A 26,990-nucleotide genomic window follows, 5' to 3' on the forward strand; every position below is an offset into this window, starting at 1 on the left:
CATTATTAATGTATAAGGATGACAAAATATATTTAAAGCAATAAATTATGATTATAGAAAAATTATTATACATAATTAACAATAACAAATTGACCAATTTTAGAGCAACATTACGAGGGAGCAACATGGTACTTGAATGTAAACAGTATGGAATTATTAAAATACATTACATACATACATACATACATTACATTGCAAACTTTATTTTTATTTTTAAATTTATAACAAATAATTGCATTAATTCTATAAAAATCCATGTTACTAAATATTCATAGTCATACGGCTTTTGATGATCACTCTTATGTGTATTGCAAATCAAGTGCGCAAATTTGTTTTTGAAACCATCATCAAGCTATTTTAACTTAAAATTAGTTATCTAGTGGAACATTATTCACACGTAAAAAAAGTTATTCTATATGAGTCAAAACCGCCTATTCTACACAGGAGGAGTTAATAAAAATAAGCAACTTCGAATTCGAATTCTTTTTTTATGTCATTGATTCAGATCTTGAATTGTCTATGTTATTTACAATGTTTCTTTGAAAAAATTGTTTTAAATGCCGGGGAGTAAGATCTCGAAACATTTGAACTAAAATGAAAGCGAATATAAGTAGTTATTCAAATTGTGTTATAATTAAAGATTTATTAATCAAGTAAGTTGTACTTAATATAACAGAATTCACAGACCTATTAGCAATTCACAAGTAATTAATTTATCTTTACTTCTTCTTCGATAGGATTAGGCATAGTACTTCTTAGTGTACCTCCTGGTTGTATGTCCCCAAAATTAACTTTGCTTTCACTTAATGTGACAGAGTATTGATAGGGTTGTCGCTCCAGGCAAAAGTATCGTTTGATAAAGCATAAATCATCCAGTAGAAAAAGTTTAGAAGAGCGAACGATGCTGGGAACAAGACGCGCGCAGCCTTGTCTATGTGCGACACGCTATTGATGTGACCGCGATTACCTGTACATTCGGTAAAAAAATAGTTGATTAGTTATTTTTGCGCAATATAATATGACGTTTATTGTATATTTACTTAAGATTAGGTTTATAAAACAAGTCTTAAATATAGACAAGCATTTAGTAAGTACATATTATAATTTTTTAATATTCTATTTTCGTATAGGCATTATTTATTTTTTATCTGTTAATAAGCGCTATACTTTCTGAAACATTTAAGAGAGGAATAATTACAAAGCCTAATATTCAAATGAATAAAGTCTCAATATTAAGTTACAAATAGATTTTCTGCTAAGACAAACCAAGCTAGAAGGTCGTACCTATGTCATAAGTTAAAATTATGATGGTATATTGTTAAAAATGACACGCAATTTATTTGAACACAAATATTCCTGTATTATACTAACCAGCTTCCCTCTGTCTTTGACGGCGGTACTGATCGTCACCCGCGAGGCAGTATAGCAGCTGTCTCCAGCGTGGCACTCTGACCTCAGTCTGCGTAGTTCGCTCCATTGTCAGGCGGACGGCGGTTTGCTCCGGTTTTTGTGTTAAATCTGTCTGGTCGTGATTTTCATTGGCCGTTGAAAAGCTCTAGAAATTTACGAAGTGATGAACTTTAATAAAGATACAAAAAACAACTTCTGTATGTCTACATTAACTGACAGACTATATTATTAATTATCATCTTTCATAGGTAATCTTTTAACTAATTTAGTTTTTTTTGTGCTACAATTTTATTTAATACATTTTTACTCACGAAATTGTTGCCCGATCTAACAGAGCTGCGTCGACGTACTGCTAGTTGCCGAGCTGCAAATGCGTCTCCACCAACTTCTTCTATTAAATCCTCCCACTCAGAGTCATCTATCACAATTTCCCCAGATCCTACCTAGAGATAAAAATTCACAAAACCTCATTATAATTATAGTAATTTAATTAAATCTTTCATACAATTTTCAGTTTACCTTTGTAAAATAATGTACTCCAGCAAACTCAAGCAGAGTAGCGATACAATAGAAAAAACTCATAAGCAGGAACCAATCTAGGGCGGTAGCGTACCGCACTTTAGGGAGGTCTGTGCGAGAATCAAGACTTATTGTTGATAGAGTCAAAACCGTAGTTATCCCAAGGCCGACTCGATCTGACGTTGCCTTAAAGCAAACAAATTATATTATAAATATATAGTACTGAAATGTTGTTAATTTAAATAAATAATTTAATATTCAATTACAGATTTTGTACCATTGTCAGCAGCAGATAAAAATGCGACGTACTGAATATTTGATAAATTGATATAGGCTATTATTAGATATAATATAAGTTATTAAATATTAACCTCACGATGTATCCAAAAAGACACCCAAGAGAGTACCACAATCAAGATACAGGGCACGTACACTTGGATGAGGAAATATCCTGTGTGCCGCTGAAGATTGAACGACACTTGGAGCACCGAGAAGTCCCCTGAATTATGTCATAAATATAGTTTTAATGTAATTTAATTCTAAAGTTATTGGCCTTACGGCTATGCTTAATGCATTGGGTCTTATAATAAAATTTCTTCGCATTTGTCGTCCTTTCGAGAGAAAATTGTAATACCATCTCATGTATTTATTCCAAGTCTAGGCTAGTTGAAATATTTTGATGTGCTTAAGAGTTGGTTAACATATCCTATTAGTAGCTGTATCTTGTGTCCAATGACACAAGATACAGCTATTAATAGGTCGTGGGGCAATCGTAAAATTAATCGATCATGGTTAGGTCAAAAAATTCAGGTCCTCCATTTATGTTTAAAGTATTCGTGCACTTATGAGTATTTAACTGTAATTTCTTTAAAACCTTTAAGTACTTGCTGTTAATTTTTTGTCGCCCTCTTCCCTTTGAACGATATTTATTTCAAAATGCTGACATTACTTTCCTGCTGTCTGTTGCTACAAAAGTAATTAAAATAATGAATTCTTTAATATACATATCTATGCCTTGGCTCAAGCCTACTCTATTTAAGCCTGCTATTAAATCCGCCACTGCACTATAATATCAATAGAGCCAAGATGGCCCAGTGGCTAGAACACGTGCATATTAACCGATGATTTCGGGTTCAAGCCCAGGCATGCACCACTGAATTTTCATGTGCTTAATTTGTGTTTATAATTCATCTGGTTTCGTGTCTAATTTCAACGAAATTCTGCCACATGTGTATTCCACCAACCCGCATTGGTGCAGCGTGGTGGAATATGCTCGAAACCTTCTCCTCAAAGGGAGAGGAGGACTTAGCCTAGCAGTGGGAAATTTACAAGCTGCTAATGTAATGTAAAACTCTAAAATCTGTAAATTTATCTTTAGAAAGTGTGTTATTTATTTATTTCTTATTATATTAAATTAGGAACGTACAATGTTAACATTATTGTAGTAATTAAATAAATGAAACATGTCGTCATTCATTCGAAGTGAGTGCGGAAAATGGTGAAATTTTTGAAGCGTAAAAGCAGACTTGTGTCGTCATAAGACCGACGCTCGTGGCGCTACACATGAAGTACTACAGGCTTTTAAAGGAAAGAAATCTGAAATCATATTTGTACAGGAAAGTGTGTGAAAAGTCTTTCCAAAAGGCAATTTAGATAAATGTGCCTCGATGTGTTGCGATCGTTAAATATTTGACATAGCATATTTTTAGAAAGTTCTTCAATACTTATATTTTTTTACTCACACTTCATAAATTCCCGTTTTTTTAACGAGCCCTCTGTTTATTTTTTATATGTTTTGTGCTAGCGATTGCGGATTTGTCTCCCGCTATCCGCAATTATTTTAATTAATATATATAGTGAATATATAATATCACTAAATCATAAAAGTAATATTCCTTCTTAACCATAATAAGAAAAAAAATTGTTGTGGATTGTGGAAGATCTTGCGTAACGAGACTGAATTGTGCGCACGTCCAAATATTTCATAATCATAATCATTTTATATAAACGGATTTATTTGGCTCGGGTTTTGCATATCTCAATCGAAGTGTGCGAAATCACATTAAGCGTTAAGCGGATAACGCTCGCTAGCCAGGGTCGCGTTTAGTGGGACGAAGGCTGTTATGAGAGGCTGGGATCGAGTGCTTTTGCCTACCTACGATATTGATAGCGTTAGCATATTTTGCTTTCCTAGATTTTATTAATTTCACACTCTTTATGTCTCAAGTGTCTGACGTAACCGATGATACAACGTCATCACATTTATAAAAGTGATGAAATTAATATTAAAGGTTGTGTCGAAGTTCTTAATAGTTCAGTGTTTCCTTTTAGATTTATGATTTAATTTTTTTTTGGTTTAGGCTTACTTCGCACGCGTTTGAAATTAACACTTAAAAACTTAAAATAATAACTTTATTATTATTTTATAGTGTTATAGTTTATAGTTAGTTAATTATTTTATAAAGTATAGTTACTCCATATTACATCAGCTATCTGTCAGCGAAAGTCCCGTTAAAATCCGTCCAGCCGTTCCAGAGAATAGCCGGAACAAGCAGAGTAAAATTTTAAATAAAGTTATTTTGGTATATGTACCGTGTAAACATGGTTTATTATTTAGTAAAGCGGTTATTTTAATATTACAAACAGACACTCCAATTTTATTATGTGTACTAGATAATAGATGTATGTGTATTTGTTTGTGTCATTTAGGTCAATGTACATATATCTTGTTACTTACCTTCTCGTCTGGTAAAGGTGAAATTTCTGTATGGGAAGCTGATGAGGTCGAACTGAGATAAAGTCATGCCAGGCACGAAATTAACGCTCTGCGAATTCTGCCACTGATATACTAGTTGCTGGTTTGAGTACGCATCTTATTTCAGTCATGAAAAAGAAAAATATAAAGTATGTGCACTTATTGTTATATATTGTTAATTAATTTTTAATTACCGCCTTCATGGTTTTTCTGTTTGACCTAAAGGTTGACTGGCAGAGAATGCCTTCAGGCATTATGTCCCATTAAGTTTATGGTGGTCAATAAAGCTTTCAAATAAATAAATAAATATTACGAAATGTGACTTCGGATTAATTCTGGTTAATAAGTACATGTGTCTGAGTCGCGATAGTCTGGTGGCTACAACACGTTTTTCCCCCAGGGGTTCTTACTGAAGGTTTCCACTGCGTGAAAAAAAACAAAACAAAACAAAACAAAAACTGGCTATAGCATTATCAACCGAAGATGGTTGGCGATGAAGGATAACACGTGAGCAAATTGTTATAAAAATATCAAATCATAAAAAAGTTGTAAAATTGTCGATCATTTGGATATGTATGAGATTCTATGTCGAATTACTCTGTTATAATAATTACGTGGAGGAACAGTTAGAGACACACACATTATAACATATATAAAATTAAATTGTCTATCAATATGCCTATTACTCGTTTGCCTAGTCCTTTAAAAGTTACTGCCGCTTTGTAAATTAACAGTATACTAAGCACTTACTAAATAGAGTGAATATACCTATCTATACACTTAACTTATCGGCTGAGTCATATTTAAATATATCGATTTGTTTTCCTATAAAACACGAATATACGAAAAGGTGTTTAAGCGTTTGGCGGTATTGTAAGCCGATTTTGCATGCTCTGATAACTTCTTACGGCCGCCAGGTTTTTCCTAAATCGTCACTGGTTGGAATATATCATGAAATCCATGTATACTCACAGCTGCCGAGGATGAGCGGACACGATTGCCGATCCATCGGGAAATTACGAAGCTCCATCGGACATTTCGCTTTAATCGTTAACCTGTAGTGTTACAAAATGTTATGTAAATTACGAAAGTTTGATATTTTTTTCGAGTATTCATACTTTAGGCTATTGAAGTTAAAATGAGATGTAGAAGATTTATTGTCCAATCATATATTTAATGTGTAATTTATAAGCAGCAAGATATCATAATTGTGTTGTCGGGTAACCGGAGCGTCAACATTTTTCACATTGCCAATTAAAATGTACGCTATGCTTTTAGCGACGGCAAAATTAATGTTTTTTCTCGTTGAACATCATTTATATTTTTTATAATGGAGAATGGGCAGAGTTGTCTAACTACATAATACTAATGAAACGTATGTAAATAAAAAGCTTATTTTTATTATATAGGTGGGTGTGTAGACATCGCCGCAAGTGCAGCGAAATTTCTGAATCTATCAGCAACCTCTAACATCTATACTTATTCTACCATTAGAAGTATCATTGTTTTCGTTTGACGTTGTGTACTGTGCTTTTATCTGTTACTATTATTGACCTTCTTCACTTTGAACACGGCACTTATTTTGCATTTTTTATTTTTTTTGTTAATTTAAACTGTGTGCGCTTATTATGTTTCCCTTTACACACATTACGTTGTCATAGTGTCGTATTTTGTTTATGGTATACGATTGCATTGTCCTAAATGTTCTTAGAACTTGATTCTATTTGTACATATAATAGATTCGGTGGATCGGAATGTTTAAAAATTACCTTTAAGTTAATTATTATTTGAGTTTTGACAATATATTTAGGAGTCGGATCTTAATACAAGTACACTTCGATATTTTGTTTTTTAAATATAAAATACGTAATATCGTTAATAAATTACATTCCGACATCCTTTGACGAATTGCCTTTGGATGTAAACGTCGTTGACAAATATTTACCACTTTAAGAAAGAATCTCAATGTCACAGTAGTCGAATAAGCAGACAGCAGAGTGAGTGAAGTAGGTATTGACGAAAATGTTTTTATTTTTTGAGGTTTTAGGTGGTCTTCTTATCACTCGTGTGTCACTTTTAAAAATATTGCGTTGAAACTTTTAGCAGTAATTCGTTATGGCAAGAGAATGTCTCTTATTGAATCAAATGTTAAATTTCTTTGTGCTATTATACTTTGAGATCCATTGTATATATTGAAAGGTAGCGCTAAATAAGAATTTGATGATACCAACTACACTTGTTCCAAAAAAAAGTTCAAAATTAAAATGGATATATATATAATATGTCATGGAACCTACGTATTGATACACAAAAGTAGCAATTTCCCATTCCAGCCAGGGCCGAATTGACCATATCGATACCTTAGGCAATGCACGTCCCTTTACCCTTTTCTAATTTTCTAATATTTTTTTTACCACAATGCCATTTTATTTATAATAACGAACAAACGGTTTTTACTTTATGACAAGGGTCATAACATCAGTCTATTAAAAGATTTGGCTTCAAATATTTCATTAGAGTAGTACTGTATCGATAAATATTTTTTTCTTTATATTAAATTAATAATAATTGTTTTATAGGTACATATAATTGTTATATATATTTTGGATCGGTTTAAAGTTAAGGATTGCTGTAACTTAGACACATGTGGCAATGTTGCAAATATACCACTGAACGAAGGTAGGAACAGTTAGAGCCTAATTACGATCACAAAATGGAAGTGGTGAACGAACGATTCAAGCGGGACTTGAAACTCCTTCGAGTTGAGAATTTTTAGAGATTTGTTCATTATATGTTTGAAAACTTTCACAATGCTGCAGCAATACTGAATGCGTTCTATCTGATAATTATAGATAGTGCATAAGCCCACTCAGAAAGTATATATAATACTAGCTCTTACCCGCGGCTTCTCTCGCGTAGAATATGAATATATTAACAAATTAACTTAAAATATTACGTTAATGTAAGATCTCTTTGTGAACCACATTGGTGTGTGGTTTCAACTCATTTTTAATCGGTAGCCCAAAAATAAATATTTCATTCACTTAGTGGTACAATATCAAAAAACACTAAAATTCGTATTTACTCGCTTTTAATCAGTATCCCAAAAATAAATATTCGTGTTTTTAACTTAAAAAATGACTGACTCCGATAACATCTTTCAACCCTTATTTCACCTCCTCAGTGGTAGATTATCTAGATACGCTAAAATAAAAATTAAATACGTATCTACTCATTTTTTATCAGTATCCCAGAAATAAAGTTCATGTTTCTTTCTTCAAAAATGACGGACTTTTATACAAACTTCATCCAACCCTTATTTCACCCCCGTAGGGGTAGAATATGCAGAAACACTGAAATAAGTATCTACTCCTTTTAATTAGTATCTCAAAAATAAAGTTTCATGTTTCTAACTTAAAAAATAACGGACTTCCATACAAACGTTCAACCCCTATTTCACCCCTTTAGGGGTAGAATTTCCAAAATCTGCTCCTTAGTGGGTGTCATGATATGTTAGTTTATAAGTGTACATATAAGTTTTATGCTTCTAGTTCTAAAAATAACAATACTTTCAACAACTTACAACCTTTCATCCCCTTTTTCACCCCATTACAACCCTTTTTTCCAAATAAAAAGTAGCCTATGTCCTTTCTCAGGCTCTAGACTATTTGTGTACCAAATTTCATTAAAATCGGTCCAGTAGTTTTGGCGTGAAAGCGAGACAGACAGACAGAGTTACTTTCGCATTTATAATATTAATATGGATAATATGGATTTAATTAATAAATATAATAGATAAATGGATAATAAATATAATAAGCAGGTAGAGGTTTGAATTTACATTTAAAATTAAAATCAAGGATCTTACAGATCTATAGCTATCATTGTTTCGAATTGTAGAATCTACCGAGAAGAACCGGGAAGACACTCAGCGGTTAATCTTTTCTAACATTTGAGATACATGTCTAAAAGTCAACAAGTATACCTCCACGCATATTTAAACTTTCCGATTTGGAGAGGATTCTATCTCCTTCGAATTTTTATATATTTCTGCTGGCAGAAATATTACGATACTTCATACACACACTTGAACTTTTGAACACTTGCTTTTTACTCTTTTAATGGAGATTTAAATGTACTTATATTTGATGATGTTCGTGGTCCGATACATATGGGCAGTTTGCCCCTTGTATGCTCATATTGATACATATTGATTTAAATATTTAGATTAATAATAAAAATACAAATTTGGCTTTATAAATATTATAGATCATTTTAGATGTTTTTTCTGTTTTTTTATTTAACTTAGTTTATATGACGCTTACTGAACGTTTTCGACAGCACGACATACAATTGGAACATGAGAATATATATTCATTCCGCCTTGTTCAAGCCTAAACAAAATTATCCTTGATATCAAAGTAATTATAACATTTTTTGTTATTGGTAACTAAATGGTATTTTTGGTTGATTAGGTAGATCAACCTAGATACGTTTTTGCCCATTCTCCTTTCGTTTCTGTATTTTCAAGTTCGTTTGCATATAAAAGGCTATTTATATATTTTGAAAGCGAACAAATTTAGATAAAAATAGATTTGATTTAATAGAGTTTTTTAATAATAATAATACTTAATATTACTTTTCATAATAACACCTAGGTACTTACCGCATAGAGTAGAGAATATCACCGTGTTGACTGATCCTCAGTAACTTATTGGGTACGGTAATAGTGTGAACGTATGAATGCTTCCCGTTATAAAAGTAAGTATCTGGTCGCCATATTCTTTCTAACATTTTAATAGAAAGGGATAAGGAGCGAATGGGACCCAAGAATGACAGTCGAGTGTCCCTCCAGTATTGCCTGAAGTAGCAGTCCATTGAATAATCCTAGTTACGAAAACATAAAACAACATTACATTACATTACTGAAATACTTAAAAAAATAAATTACACAATTTCATTTTACCTACCATATCTAGTTCAGAAACTGGACCCATACTCCTAATTAATATGTTTGTTTGTACAACCGTAGGATAACCTGGTATTAATAAAGAAATATGCGTAATAATATTAATCAAACGCCATGAACTCTTTCAATATTTTAAGATTTTAGCTATGTACTTACGTACCTTTACCGTGAGTAGGTAGTTGCGAATTCTCGTAGTTCTTTAGCAGGTTTTCCAAGACTAATGTGATGTTTTTCGACACAGCGTCGTTTATGCTTCTCTTTGTTTTCCATAAGTTAGCGTTATTTTTGTCGTTGGTATCGTTAAGAAAACTTGAAAATAATACGCCAGAGCTTTTGTCCCAGTGACCATCTATGTTGTCTCTTGATAGATTGTTAGCAATTGCAGATAAAATCTTCGGAGTGTCTCCCGATGTACTACTGTCATGGGACTTGAAGGATGTCAGCATTATTGGAAATGTTCCATTTTTTGTCGTCAAATAAATTGCTCCTTTTGCGAAAGCTTCTTTGCTGAATTATAAAAATAATATATTATAAATATAAGAGATAATAAATATTTTATGGATATTAACTAATAGATATATATATATATATATATATATATATATATATATATATACATATAGAGTTTGAATTATAGTTTGTAGTTCTAGATAAATATCTCAAAAACAAAATGTTTTTACCAATATTTATTCAATTTGAGTATTATTTAAGCAGCACACCGCTATCTAGTTATGCAATTTCGTACCAATGTTCTACCTTTACCGCAAAAACGTCGCCCTTTTTATTTTGTATTATGTAAAACAGGGTTGCCTGATGGTATTTCAATGAGAAATTGCAAAATGTAGTACTTGTTATTCATTTATTTTCATTATTCATCGAGAGCTATAGTACTTTATGTGTGTCCCCTAAAAACAAAATGTTTTCGGAGTCTTTTTCATATAATTTATTTTATTTTTCGTTTTCGTCGTTTTGCTTCGAAGCGTCAGGCGCTTCCTAATCGGATGTAGTCACTGCAGAACAGTAAACAACATAAACCTTTAAAGAAGGAAGGCACCTCATTTTCTCACTTATATTCCAAAATACGTTATCTTTGCTATAGTTTAGAGTTATATTATTATTATGGAAAATACGTAAGTAGTCTTAAAACAAATTGAAATATAGACGTTATTTTAAACCTGATTCTTAAAGTTTACTTACTATGCCGTGGATAGCAAGATATGTTAATACTGTACTTTAAGCCACATTATTTTAATCTGTTGAATTTATTTTGGTATTTATTGAACTTAAACTGAATAACATACTTATTTGGTGAGATGACAATATGCGTGATTTTAATAACACGTGATGCAACTTAATAATAAGTCTATGTAGTCAAATGTAGCAATTTATATAAGGACCATAGTTTGAAATTGTCAATCTGAACACTTATTGTAATTGAATTACCACGCGAGATGATTGCGACTTCTCCATATCATTGATTGCTCAAGAGCTCGCTCCCTTTCCATTGAAGCGAGTAAAAACTACGCAGTGATTTATGCTTATTTCAAACTTTATAAACTTGATTCATTATCTATCACAGATTCAGTTAGTTAGAAGAAATAACTACAGAGATAAGATGAAAATTATTTTTGTAGTGCCCTTATTCTTTATTAGAAGAGATGAACAGAGAGACAATATTTGTTTTAGTAGACAATATTTGTTTTAGTAACTTTTTAATTTCATTATTTCTGTGTGGGTATAATTTTGCAAATAAATTTAAGATATATTCTATCCAAAAGATTAGGCTGAAATTTTACATACGCATTAAGTGCCAGAAAGTACAATAATAAATAATATAATTTGTTAGTAGAGGCTTACAGAAAATCTGATTCTAATTAATGTTTAAATAAAGAAAATATAGTATTTTTCTTTCACTAAAACACGGCTTATAAAATAATTTAAGTATAAAACGGTCATAGTAATATTAGCAAGAATTTGATACATAATTTAATTCTTTTGAACCATTGTTTCTGAAAGAAAACTTTGTTATAAAAAATCTTCACTTCGGAGTAATCTGATGGATGAGAAAAGTTGTAAATATTGCAGACTCAATTTAGATGTTTGAATTATTACATTTTTATACAAATTTCTTTATGATAAGCACTTATAAAAAATGAAAATATTATGAAAATTAAAAAAAAAAAATTAATAAAAAAAACCAGTAAAATTGAAACTTTAACAGTCCGAACTGTTTAAATTAAAAAAAAGGCCTACGTTATTTTAAATTTTTGTTTAAACAATGGAAAACACCTCTATGAATAACTCCATTGAGTGATTTTATTAAAATTTATTGATTTCATTCTTGTAAAATTTTATACAAATAACGTAAGCATTTTTGAATCGTCAATTTTCAGAATTTGATTAAGTATAAAGCTACCGGCTGTTCGAACTGATTGATGAATTGAAATCGATTGTACCAACAAGAAAGAGAGTAAGAAAGTAAGTACCCAAAGCATTATTTGTGTTCAACAACAAATATATTTACATAAGCCGCACTAAAAATTGCAAAGGAGAATGCCCATGAAAGTAAGGTAAGTCCCGCCATCGTATCGCTAAGCGCTACGATAATTATTTTTTAAATTTTGCGATAACTCGTAACAGATTATATAAAATTATATAAATGTAACGACAAGTTTATTCTTAATTAGTACTTAAGATAATAAACATATTTATTTTTATACACTATATTGGTTATAAAAACTTAGAAAATAATCCTTTGTTCTTGACCGAAATTTAAAAAAAAAAGGATACTGTGAGTTATCTTTATAAGACAGATATATGCTAGTCCGACCTTTTTTTTAAGAACTTATTGTGAGAAACAATTCTTCTTTACATTATTTTCGTGTAACTTTAATATTTACGCGGCGTACAGCACTGAAGATTTTAAAATACACGACTTATTTATATAACCTAATTAATTTCTACAAAAATGTACCTTTCAAATATTGATTTTCTTCAAATAGGTGCCGTAGTTCCTGAGTTTACTCTCCGTAAAACAACTAAAACACAAAATTCACGCTCTTCTTCAACTCATCCTAAATTTTAGTTCATTTTAACCGCAATGAGTTTTATACGACCGATTAATTCGGTATATATACATACATATATACAATATTAATCAGCTGAGAATATTAATCCGTCTATCATAGGCATGACGTACTAAAGGGAAGGAGGGCTCTGATAGTTTCATCAAATAGGCAAGGATAGGCAAAACCCACTTAATGTTATATTATTAATGTTTTCTTAACAAGTTATTTTAAATATATGAATTAGCAAAATGATTGAGATATTATATTATTATCTGTGTTTTTATCTAAGTACAATTAAATAATGTATATATTATACTGAAAAGAGGTAGAATAGTAGGGAATGTAACATACGTATACTGAAACCGCGAAAAAGTTGATGTAGAAGCCGATTTATTTGGAGCCCCGCCAGGCTCCAGATGCTTGTTTCGTTTGTGCATGAACTGTATAATTTTTAGTTTTCAATTTCTGTTTTTGTTTCTTCAGCACTATTCATTACATTATGTTATTAAGCTTAAGATACATTTGGAATACCTACAATTAGAACCAATAAGATTGATTATTTTAATAGATTAGACAAACATTGTAAAATTTTGGTAAGTGAAGAAAAACTTGATCAGCCGAGCAAGGTGTTCGCTTCTGTAATAAAACTCAGCAATAATAAAGTAATGATAATTATTAATTTAAATCTCATGTTAAAAAAAAAATCAAATGTAATATGTTTTACTAAATAAAGGATAAAATAGATGATAATGATAACAAAATCGTTTACTTAAAATGCAACTTAATCTTGCAAAAGGACGATTCAGAAGTACTTGTACTACGTAAATTATGTGAATTTTAATTTTAATGTAGAATTTAATAATTAGAAAAATAATAGTTAAATAAAATAGAATAGATTTAGAAAATTACAACGTTTAAGGGTTCGAATCTACACTAAACGAAAATCACACTAAGGTAAGGCAATCAAGTCCTATTGTATAATATATTTTAAAATGAAGTTGTGTGATGTTAGCATTCTTAACTATTCAAAACGCATTATAAAAATTACATTTCATATAATTTTTAAATAAAATGTTAAGTTACTTTACTTTACTTTATACTTTATTGTACACCACACAGAGAAAATAAATAAATACAACATGGATCCAGCCTAAATTATAGAGGCATACTATTCTGGCGACCTAATCGCTACGTAGCGATCTCTTCCAGGCAACCAACAGTTTAGGTTAGGATAGCTCATAGAATATGAGGTGGGTGCTGTAATAATAAATAAAATAACATTAATCTGTAATCAAAACTAATAAATAAATGTAAGTATACAATACACAAATTATAACTCAATAAATAAATCAATACATATAAAATACAAGCATATAATCAAAATACACTCTATATACAATAAGTACGAATATATACTATATGTCCTCAAACATAAAGAGAAATAGAAAAAAAATTAAAGTAAGATTGTTCTTTAGCTTAAATTGTAAATGATTTTTTATAAAAAGTTGACTTATGATCCGGCACTCTTAAAATCAATCTCTTCATAGAACGAAGGACTTCTCCAGGTTTCCCTAAAAATATTTTTTTTCCTCTAAGTAAGGGGGAGTAACACTGTGAAACAACACACTGTACAGAATAGACAGGATATGCATATTCCAGCGAAGTCTAATGGGTAGCCAATTAAGACGAGAACGAAATTGTGAAACGTGGTCATATTTATAAGTTTGTCAATATAAAAATCCCATAAAGCAGGCTCAATCCTAGTATTACTTATAGAAGGTAAATCAGAATTACCAATTAATAAATAAATTTACAAGCTTTGCTTAAGTAATATTTTATGTTACTAAATAAAAAAGTAATGTCATTACGATCTATTTGCGGACAGAATGTTTATCGTATCATTTTGTGTTTATATCACAATATGAGGAGCAAAACCATTTATTTATATAATATGTTAAGTCTGATACCGTGTATGCAGTTACGGTCAGAAGTGTAAATGAAAGTTATGTTGACACTGATAGCGGGTTGGCTCTCTATCTTTCATGGCGGTTGGGAAACTTTGTTCATTAGTGTCATTCTTTCTTAGAAATCTGTATATTTTATCTCTTTTAACTTACATTTTTTTTCAGTTTAGCTTTAGCAAGATTTTTTATACAATATATGTTTTTAATGATAAGATGTGTAGGTATGTGGGACTCGCCGGCGATAATTGTGCCAGAATATCTACAAAAAATATAGCGGTAACCACTTTCGTTTCTTCGGGGGATACTACGGTGTCGTTTATACATGCAACCGTGATGTCCCGCCAAATCTACTTCGGCGGAGCGGGTCAGTAGAGGCATTCTCCTCACGCTCCCTTTTTGCAGCCTCCTTCCGCGATATAACACATTCGCAGAAAGAGACCACCTCCACCCAGCGTTAATCACGTAAGAATGGCAGACCTTCCTAATACACTTTTCCTAACACTATTTTCTTTCGCTACCGAGTACGAGATGAATTATAGGTAAACACAAATTAAGCAAATCGAATATGTGATGCCCACCTGCGCTTGGACTCGCAACCTTTGTTTAAGATTCACGAGTTCTAACCACCGGGCAGTCCGGCTCCAATTTTAGTAACATAGATAAATAAGTATTATAGTATAAAAATAAGTATAGTAAAAATATTTCCAAATCAATGTTATTCTATATTCTTTTTATAATTTATATATATCTTCTTTGTAGCTACAAAAGCCTTGATTGTGAGCTCTTATTGGTGACAGAGAGCTCTCATCGATACAAGCACTCTTTGCTGAATACCGAAGTGTTACAAGTTTCAATTCTGACAAACCAACTTTTAAAACCTTCACCTCTATTTTCTTTATAAAAATATAATATTAGGAAAAAGAGCTCTCTATTCAGTTGAAATGAGGGCATACGTTTCGTGATTTGAATAATCACGTCAGAAAAATGCTTAAAGTTCTGTTTACTCTGTTGCTTGAGTTAAAAGTTTACATAATAATAAGGTTAATGAATTAAAGTCTCGTTGTGGCAACAATATCATCACGTAGCCAATTAAAATTATCTTATACGTCATCAAACTTCCATAAATCATTCGTTAAGAGTATTAATATTTACTTTTTAAGAAAACAGGCAGTAAGGTTGTTCATATTTTTTATTTACAAAATACGCATTGTTTTATTAAAATGTTAATGTATATTAAATTTGAATTATTTATCCCATATACTGATCAAGTTCGGCCACATGCGGCACTTCGTAATCAAGAGCTCGGACCAAATCGTAAAGAAACATAAGTATGTTACTGAACAAAAATATAATGTTAATTATTTGCAAATTGGGTTGTTCAGAAGATAAGGTCCGAGGATCAGTTAGTACACAGAGATGTCCGATTAGAACTACGGCGCTCGGCAGCGGAGGTCCAACACTTTGAAACTGTTCGAGAATGTAGCCTAGAGCCATTAAAGCGTGGCCGACATACGGCAGATATACCTCTAGAACACATTGCAATTCCAACATTTGTTTGAATCGATCATACTGACACGAATTCTGAATTTCTATTGAGCGCTGACCTCAACTCTTGATATTCACCGATTATTGAGAAAATATTTGCGATGAGGAAATAGCAGTTTGTGTTTAAGCTCCGAGTTGTCTGGTTTCCATTGAAATAAGGTGAATCTTTGATGACATTTTGTAAGTCCGGAATACTTGCTATGATGTGTCCGGTCATGATGAGAATACTTCCAATATAATATTTGCTTATATCGTGAATAAGGAATTTTTCCAGAACATAACCAAGAATGACCATGCAATTACCAGCGATCGCTAAATAGACGTCTGTATTAGTCATGAAATTGTTCACCGCCACTTTCTTCGTGACAACGGCAGCATCTTCGACGACTTATTGGGTCTTTGTATACATAATATGTTTTTTATGTTTGGATTTTTCACGATATTTCGATTATGGAAAAGAATATTGCAAAGTATGAAGTTATTTTAAATTCAAGTATGAATTATCTACGACATGATTATGAAACTTCGACTCGTACGTTCTGTCATTTTTTAATTTGTCAACGTTATTGACAAACTCAATAATTTTTTCATAAATTTTGGTATTATTGTATTCTGTATTCTTTCTTGTGCTAGGTCGTTGAGATGTTATTTTTTTAATATAAAATGAATGGTTTTAGCCTTTAGGTAAAAATAAAATTAAAGTTCCTCAAATGCCATGAGAAGTAACAATAAAATCATAACTTCTTGAATGTTATACGACGGAGGATGAAGAGACTACTCCATCTTAAGAAACTCTGTAGTCATTGTTAAATTAAATTAGGCCATTGCACAGATGCGGTACGGTGAACTGACTTCATTATTTGTTTTTAAATAGAAAGGTAAATTCCTTCATGGAAAAGGGGCCCTGAGTAAGCATTTATTTTGGGTACTAGCTTAACTTTAGGCAAAATTATACTCCCAGGTGTACATGAAATAAAATATACGGATTACTAGTAGGAATTGTAGACATCTTCTTATCCGACAGATTGAGATTTATTTTTTATAAATAATTATACTCATTTAAGCATTTTGTTTTATCTATCTTCACTTATTTATTTGTGTGTCAAAAGTAGCAACTGAATTTTAAATAAGTTTACCCCACTGACTTTGATGAAATTTTACACATAATTATCATTGATACACCTGCACACCAATATAAAAGTATTACAAAATACTTTTTGGTTTTAGTGGAAATACGGAGTACAATATTTTCTATGAATTACTTTTTTCTTACATATAATATGTTATTATTTCTGTTTATAATGAAGGAGAATTTTTTTTTTTATTATAAACTCATCGATCAGATCACAAAGCATAAAAGTTTGTCGCTTTCAGTGAAGAAGAACACATGTGGTCTGAACATCAATAACAATTATTTTATGTTACACTATTAACTATGTTACTAAATTTAAAATTTTTATTTTTTTTAATCTTGCTTATAAGAAAATTGTATTGATAAAGGATATATATTAATACATATATATCTATCTATAAAAAGTCGTTCAATTCTGATATCGAACGTTTTTTATTTTTTTTATTATTGTAGTATAGACATGACTTCGTTTCAAAATGATTTATAAAAATACAATTATATATCAATGCTATTTGTCGAAACTATGCTATGACGATGTAAACAGTGCATTATCACAGATTGATTTACAAAAAATAATTTAGTTAGGAATATTAATAAAAAATACATACTATAAACAGCAACTTTCTTAATATAACCGAAAGTACGGTGTTTTTAGGAATAACATAATTAAGATTCTAAATTTCAGTGGAATCCTCAAACAGGGAGACTCCGCAGCATATAGTATATTTTGGTTATTTTTATAGTATTGTATCATTGGTATATTACTTTGGGGTAAAACTACAATTTTTGAATTTGCATTTATTTTACAAAGGAGAGTAGTCCGGTCTATTTATAATCTTGGAGCTAGAGATATCGAGACGTTTTTAACGAAGTAGAAATACATAATATAAGTTAACTGTGAATATAGATATTCACAGTTAACATTGATCACTTTGATATAATCCGTGATAATCATTGAACGAACATGAGACGTAAGGATAAGCTTATAATGCTAAGTTTCCGACTCCGCAAAGTCAATAAATCCTTCTTGGAGCAAGGTATTCGTTTCTATAACAGAATTTCACAGATATTTTTTAATTTGCCTTGAACAAAATATATTTTATTTTTTTTTAATTTTTAAATACTCGTAGTATTATTATTATATCCTAGAAAAAAACTTTTCACTTTACAAGTGTCTTTAGTGTCAGATATCAATTAGTCTAGTCTTAGTAAAAGCAAAGTTCCGACAGCTGCAGCAAACTATCATAGTATTATCTTAATGGCGGTTAAAACAAACTTTATATCAATCTCATCTAGTCTGCTCATTTTTGTTTTACCCAGTATTTAGATTTCATTTAAAGCTTGTAAAATTCGGAGGCTGTACCTGCTACAAAGTAACAGACATTAAATGCCCAACGTTTGGGCAAATTCCTTCTCTCCTTTTGCGAATTTTGAGGATTTCGATGTCTAAAATCCACAACAGCGCGATTGTATAGTAAGATTTGTAAGGCGTTTTCTGTGTCGCATAACTACTCTGTGGAACCAGTTTTAGAACCGATACGGCATGGGTAAGCTCTTCTACCTATTCCTTAAAGTCCAGCAATGTACCTGTAAGCTCATCGGTGTTGTAAATGTCCATTGGCGGTGGTAGTCACTTTCCATCAGGTGAGCCTTCTGCTCGTTTGTCACATATTCCATAAAAAGAGGAGAAGGTTTTGGAATTTCTTCTAATGCAGGTCTCATTCCCAGGTTGTCAATCAATCAATTGGATACATATGTGAAAATCATCAACACGTGCAGTCTTTCTCATAATATTTTCTTTTGGAGCCTTCATATGCATTTGGCAAATTTATGTTGGCAAAAAGATTAGACTGTATCGAAAAAATTATCATCTGTTGTAATATTTTTATGCGACGTACCCCATTGACGAAATCTTCCAAATATAAAACATATAAGATAAGCTATAATCGTTTAGCATAGTCAATCATATTTTAAATAATATTTAGAACTTTATTTTACATAACGTAGCAAAATTGACATCTCAGATAACTAGGTTTCAATCTAGAAGCTGTAGGATCGATGTCTTTTGAGTGGTGGTTGACATTGACGGCGTCATCTAATCGTCTAATAAAATTGGCACCTTATCAAGTGACCTGTTCTTGTTAACACACTCTAAATCCGCGAAGATGAAATATAATGCGGCTAAACCAACTCATTGTATATAATATACAAGTAAGCAATTTTATTTGACTTTTGACTTAAACGCGCATTTGACGAATCGACTTAATTTTTTTTTAAATGAATACTAGCAATGCCCCAAATTATTAATATTCCTATTTACCCCTCCTTTTAAGCTTATCACTTGTGTTAGGTGTGGGGCCGACAATAGCCCAAGGGGTCAGGATCAATCCTGTGACTTTTTACATCGCTAGGTAAACCATTGCGCTATTGACGCTTTTTAAATTATTAATATTGGTTTATTACTTATGTATGTTTTTTTTAGCATTAGCAGCCCGTAAATGTCCCACTGCTGGGCTAAGGCCTCCTCTCCCTTTGAGGGGAAGATTTGGAGCATATTCCACCACGCTGCTCCAATGCGGGTTGATGGAAAAAAACAAGTGGCAGAATTTCGTTGAAATTAGACACATGCAGGTTTCCTCACGATGTTTTCCTTCACCGCCGAGCACGAGATGAATTATAAACACAAATTAAGCACATGAAATTTCAGTGGTGCCTGCCTGGGTTTGAACCCGCAATCATCGGTTAAGATGCACGCGTTCTAACCACTGGGCCATCTCGACTCTTATGTATGTTACCATTCTTTATTTTTATAGGTATTAAAAATATATTATAATTCATTATTAATGCCAATTTTTTTTTTCTTAATATTTGGAACTATACTGAATCGGACATAAAAAGGTTTATGAAAAACATCATTTTAGAAGTACTTTGTAAAATCATCATTATAATACGTTTATTTACATTTTGATTTTCTTACATGCATTTAAAATAAGATATTTTCTAATTTCTTTCTTTCTAATCATACGCAGCAAAACCCTTTTTTATCTATAAAATTTTCTAAGATTCGAATTTTCTGCTACGTTAATGCTACTTATGCAGCACAAGTGATGGTACGTGTAACTGGAAACCTAATTTTAATGTCTGAACAGGGATTTCAAATCTTTTATTCAACAAAGATTTGCAGCGGTTATGTAAGGCAATCGAAGATAATTGAAACTTCTGTCAGTTTTATATGTGTCTAATTACCATTCTCAGCTTCTGAAGAGTAGATTAAGGGTACTACATAGAAGTCAGAAAAATTATATTAGAGGACAAACATTCAATAAAAACATATTTTTTTAGCGTTAGAAACTTTCTCGAGTCTACGCAGAACATAAGTTTCATCACTACCGGATGAAAGGTTAAAGTAAATATATAGGACAAACATACAAACATTCAATTTTATTTATATAGATATATAATGGTTTATCGCATATGTCAGGAAGGAAATGTTAAGAAACGTAGTTATAACACTTTGAATAACAAACATTAAGTTAAAGATTTTGTGACGACAAAAGTATATTCAAATTTGAATCGAGTTTATTCAGATCATAGCGAATCAAAGGGAAAGTTGATAAAGAACATAATAATTAAATGAGAGCCAGCGCCCCGTTTTGGGACTTATTTCTTTATTTTCAAAATAAAATTCGTCACATTGAATCCGTGCGAACACTCAAAGGACACTCGTAAATTTCAATATTCTTAAAATGTTTAGGGTCGAAACTCTGAAAGGACCTTTATACATACAATGTGACTGCGATAAGCACGCACGGGATGTGATATTTTCAGTTAAGGCCCTCGAGCGACAACAAGAGATAGCGGACTCTTTATTGAATTCCTATGCAACGCTCTGTGCGTTCGTCTAAGGTTTTTTTGACTATGAATATCAGCAAGTTCTTTGTATATTATTTTTAAATTCTACTTCAAGTATTGTAAATATCCTGTAATTCTCTTAAAATAATTAATTATTTACGTAACAAAGAATGGCCACAACGAGCGATTCGTTATTAAAAGTTTAATGATTACGTAAAGTTTCATTTTTAGGGGTTGATTGAAACTAACCACTAAAATATATCTAAATTATAATATATATAAGTGCATAAAGATAATAAAATTGAATATTGTTTAAAGTAGTTCGTACCCATTGTAAAGGTGACATGACCGCGATCTCTCGTTACTCGAAAGCGTTTGAAATGTTATCAGATACACAAGAAGTCTTTTATGCGCACTAAAATGTATGATATCACTGTCCTCTTCAGTATATTGACTTTCAGGTCATGGTATTTGGTTCAATGTTCAGTAAGGCTCTCAATCCTAATCTATCAACATGCTGAGGGACGAAGTATGCGTTGGTTCTTGTTTTGTATTAACATTGAGCGATGAGTATTTGAGCAAACAACACATTATAACATCCGACACGATTCATTTCGCCTTGAACCATTGATTGGAATATCGTATTTGCTATATTACATCCGGTATTCGGCTTAGAGTTCTATCTCAGTTATGAGAACGAGGTCGGGGATATACGAGAAACTAGGCAAATATTAGTGAAAATTAATCTAGCGATTTGTATAAAATAATTCGTAATCTATAATATTAAGAAACTTGTTACATATTCTTTATAAATATTTATACATATAAATATAAATAAATATTGGACAACATCACATACATTACTCAGATTCCAATGTAAGTAGCTAAAGCACTTGTCTTATGGAAAATCAGAAGTAACGATGATAACGCCCAGACCCAAGACAACATAGAAAACTAATGAACTTTTTCTACATCAACTCGGCCGGGAATTGAACCAGAGACCACGGAGTGGCGTACTCATGAAAACTAGTGTGTACACCAGTACACTCGACCACGGAGGTCGTCAAATATATAATATTCATTACGTATATCAATTGTAAAATATTAATTATACGATATTATTTGATAAGCGTATAATTTAAACGGTATAAACTATAAATATTGAAATCAATGTTGTTTAATGTGTTTCTGAATTTTCGCGATTATGTTCTGCGAGGAGTTTCGAACTTCTACACTCCACAGATCGCACCCACACACATGTCTATTTTACATATAGTACAGCCATATTACTTAAATATATATACCTCTATAATTACTACTGAATTTATATGAAATCTTAATAACATAATAAATAATAAAATAATAAAGCTCGAATATTTTAAGAACCGAGATAGCCTAGTGGTGAGTACGTGTGCATCTTAACCGATGATTGCGGGTTCAAACGCAGGCAAGCACCACTGAATTTACATGAGCTTAATTAGTATTTATAATTCATCTCGTGCTCAGTGGTGAAGGAAAACATCGTGAGGAAACCTGCATGTGTCTAATTTCAACGAAATTCTGCCACTTGTTTTTTCCACCAACCCGCATTGGAGCAGCGTGGTGGAATATGCTCCAAATCTTCTCCTCAAAGGGAGAAGAGGCCTTAGCCCAGCAGTGGGAATTTTAGAGGCTGATTTAAGAATTAGATTAGTTCATTTATTTAGCGATTTTTGGATTTTTAAGTGTGAGTTCCCAGAGGGCGCTACTACTAAATAAAATCTCATCAATCAACTTTTACCGCCCTAGGGCCGCGAGGAGTAATTCCATCACTGCTGTTGAAAGAGCATTGCATGTACCATTTTATTCTATCTAGGGGTTAATTAAAAAACAAACTTGTTCTTGGTGATCACAGAATAACTTACCAAAGTTTTATCAAAATCGGATAAATTGCTTCGCAACGCATACATGATTCACATACAAAAATTCATCTGATCATTATTTTTTTGGAAATATATATACAAATTCATCAAATTATGACCTCGTGGATTGGTGGCAAGAATACTAGCTAATATTTCCCGTGATTTGTACAGTAACTATTTTTAATTTTTATATAGATAAGGTCTTAATTTTAGTGATATGACTTCTCTTCTCTCTCTTTCTTCTGACTTCTTCGTAATTAAGAATATATTTATGTTATAAAATTACTTTTGTAGTCAAAATTTAGCGAATCCATTGAAAACGATTTGAAGTAAGCTGATGTCTTAATCATAAAATTCGTTATGACCGAATAATGTACCACATTTACAACGTAATGAAACTCTAACGCGATGGAAAAATATAAATTCAATAAAAGCTACGCGTAAATGTAAAGTAACGCAAGGCGTAGATTGCTCGCAATCACTGGTAAATCCAGTTACAGTAATGTGGGCATTTTGTTAAGGTTTTATCTACCTTAAAATTATACCCATTTGTCAAGATCCGACTGTACTTGATGGCAAAACATTGAACGCTTTTGTTTGGATTTCTGAGCTTATTTTGAGTCAAATTAATAAAAAGCTTAGCATTATATAGAGTCCTTAATCATTTAATAGTGCGTGCAATAAAGAAAATGAAATTTAAGTTAGATCTGGCTTCTTATTGATCAATGCAATTGCGAAAAATGAGAAGTGAGCTTAGCAAAACAATAAGTAATAGGTATTTTTGTTTTATAACATTAATTTATTTTGACTTGTGGTTGTAGATTATAAGCTTATTATGAAATAGATCGAAATGTGTCCACGACTTATCATACATTAAAATTTGGATAGTTGTACCTGTTAATGTCAAAATTGTATTTGTTAGTCTGTTACCCGACCACTCGTTTCGCAGCGAATCATATAATTTTGCACACCATTTGGAAACGTTAATATCTTTTAAAATATTCATTCGAAGGTTATAGTAAAAGACAATCTTAATCTACATAATATATGTAATGCCCAAGGTAACTAACATATTCATAAAAACAATATAAATTAAATCATATATGCAGTCTTTCTTCGTGTATCGTTCTTAGTGACAATTGTATAAAAATCTCTAAAGTGGTTTCGAAAAAGAAAGCAAAGACATAAATAGAAACAGAAAGAGGCTGTGTTCCAGTATCTCTAGATATGAGGACATAAAATTATTCATCATCAATAAATATTTTTCGAAATTAGTTTTAACTTTTTATGTAATAAATCCTAACAAAGCAAGTGATACAATATTACGCCTAACTGTGTTCGTATATACATATAATGAGCTACGACTATAATTAAATACTTTCAGCTCCGCATAATCACCACACAATAATAATATATATATATATATACAGGTATGTACTCGCACTAAGTCTGTTTAAAATCAAAATATTCTTTATTTAGCTTTTGCGACCCTGCATTGGTTATAAAAGCACCATTGAAATATTATGTGGTTTGAAATGTAGATTCTACTGAGAAAAACCGACAAGAAACTCAGTAGTTACTCCGATTTACAATGTATGAGTCAATATTTGTTATATGAAAATTAACAAATAGAGTCCACTTTTTTATTATATAAATGAGGCGACTGATGGTAAGTGACTTTAGTCTATGACCTCTTGGATGGGTAATATTCCTTACATCGTATAAAAATGCTAGGATGCTATGTCCCTTGTACCTGTAGATACACTGGTTCACTCACCCTTCAAACCGGAACACAACAATTCTAGGCATTGCTGTTTGGTAGTAGAATATATAATGATTGGGTGATTTTTTCCCAGGCGGGCTTGCACAAAACTCTACCACCAAGTAAACTCCACGTCTTTTATTAAGCAATAATCAATATTTTTACGATATATATTTATTAATAGGCAAAGTTAAAAATAACTGTAGAATTTTATTATATAAACGACTACTATACCGAAAGGAATTTGATAAATCATAAAGAATCTGCTTATTCGAAACCTAAAACTATAAAAGGAGGGTAGGTAAGAGAATTTGTAGGCTATTTTGCTTGGACTAACAGTCCATCTTAATCATCACTCAGAAGGACATTCTTTAAGGACTAGTTTTCAAGTTCTAGTGCAATGCTAATAAGATATTCAGTAAATCGGACTCTTTTTTTTACATGTACAAAAATGAAATAATTAGTTCTAGGGATAAATCGTTTGTCATAAGCTGTGTTCAAAAAAAGCAAGAACTATAACCTTAACTTGTAGTACATTTCACATATTTTTTTAAATTAATCCCCACTTCCTCTGTGAGTATGTGTGTGGCTCAACTCTTACAATTGAGTTTTAAATAAGTTTCAACATACCGATTGTGCCTAAATTTTGCTTAACTTTTATTGAAACTATTGTTTAGTTTGTTTTTCTTTGCCTCTATTAGAACACTAAAAGCAAAAACCTTAAAAAAAATTGATTGTTGATTGGAAAGCATTAAGCCGCATACTTCAGAAGTGAGATGCTCCGAACACGTAAGGTATTTGAAAAAGGTTTCCGTTTGAACTAAAATTTTACGAGAGCTGCGGTTTAATAGCGAAAAAGGTAAATTTTAAGTTTCAGCGCACTTACTAAAATATTAATATCCGTAAACTTTCATCGTCATGAAAATTAGTAATATAACTTAGGCGGGATGAATAGTTAGAGAGATTTTTCAACTTAAAATCTGTTTTATAAACTAACTGAGTGTATTTGTTTGGAAGTGAGAATGAAATGAAACAATTTTATTTTCATAAAGTATCAACATAGTAAGGGCTATTTACTAATATTATGAGTTTAAGGTTTTATTTTGCCTAACGATTTCAAGCGTGAAAGGTCAATAAAAAGTGGTTGTTTTTTGTAAGTACATATAATATTGTGTTGTGTTCGAACGTTATAAATTTTGAATTTAACCACTTTTGAAGAAATTATTTACACTATCCCGATTTCTTAATGATATTTATCTTCTATCGCTTATCGCTATCACCTTTGTACATTCCAACTCTAATGACTTCATTTCGCTTTTATTCTTATTAACTTTTTAAAAATAATGGCGAAAAAATAATCTAGGTTAAGGGACAAGCCTGGACTGCCTCTACATGAAGTTATTACTGAGCTATTACTTTAATTTTTTCTATACACGTTTATGAGATAATTTAATTATACTTTGAATAAATAACTATTATTTATGAGGCTATGAGCAGATATCGTGTGTGTTTAACTTCTTATTGTTATTTAAAATTTAAAAAAAAATTGTTATATAAACAATAATCACTTATAACTTTTAAATATCTTATAATAATAAAATTATTACTTACCCCAAAAGAAGTACGATGCAAGTTATTAGTAAATTTTCGTAGACCATCTTAAAAATTTCGTTCGTGCACTTTGGTTTAAATAGTTATGCGTTTTTGTTAGGTTAATTTTAAATAAGTTGCACTTCTGTGGCGCCCTAATCAGTAGCTAAGATGATTCCCGTCTTGGTGGTTCGCGCGCTCCGAGTCCGCCGCGACTCTACTTGAAATTCTGCTAACCACGCATGCGCTGATCTTTTCTGATGCCTGAAAGCCAATCGGCTTAAACCGCAACTTTGTTCGACACACACTACTGTTAATAAAAGTTTAAATTACTTTAAATGTATAATTAAATGTGACTCGACAGGAATTCGAAATTCAAACCAAATTAAGGCCTGGTATGTTTTATCATTAAAAAACAAATCAATCACTCGTTGTTTATAAAATTTTAAAATTAATTATATGAGATACATATTCATAAAAGCTTACATTTCGATAATTTTTCTATTAAGTTTTTAAAAAAAAT

General features: G+C 31.4%; 1 protein-coding gene across 1 annotated transcript; it reads right to left on the reverse strand.

Annotated features, from left to right (window-relative positions):
- Positions 1 to 749: 749 nt before the first annotated feature.
- On the reverse strand, positions 750 to 26,614 carry LOC125077684 (gamma-aminobutyric acid receptor alpha-like). The gene is made up of 11 exons (XM_047689687.1): positions 26,489 to 26,614; positions 9,814 to 10,160; positions 9,655 to 9,722; positions 9,351 to 9,571; positions 5,657 to 5,739; positions 4,667 to 4,801; positions 2,301 to 2,428; positions 1,930 to 2,115; positions 1,722 to 1,853; positions 1,372 to 1,555; positions 750 to 967 (listed from the first exon to the last, which is right to left on the reverse strand). The coding sequence occupies exons 1-11, from the start codon at positions 26,533 to 26,535 to the stop codon at positions 804 to 806; spliced, it is 1,695 nt and encodes a 564-aa protein (XP_047545643.1). The 5' UTR covers positions 26,536 to 26,614; the 3' UTR covers positions 750 to 803.
- Between the last annotated feature and the right edge of the window lie 376 nt (positions 26,615 to 26,990).

Source organism: Vanessa atalanta, chromosome 4 (genome assembly GCF_905147765.1).
Source record: "Vanessa atalanta chromosome 4, ilVanAtal1.2, whole genome shotgun sequence".
NCBI lineage: Eukaryota > Metazoa > Arthropoda > Insecta > Lepidoptera > Nymphalidae > Vanessa > Vanessa atalanta.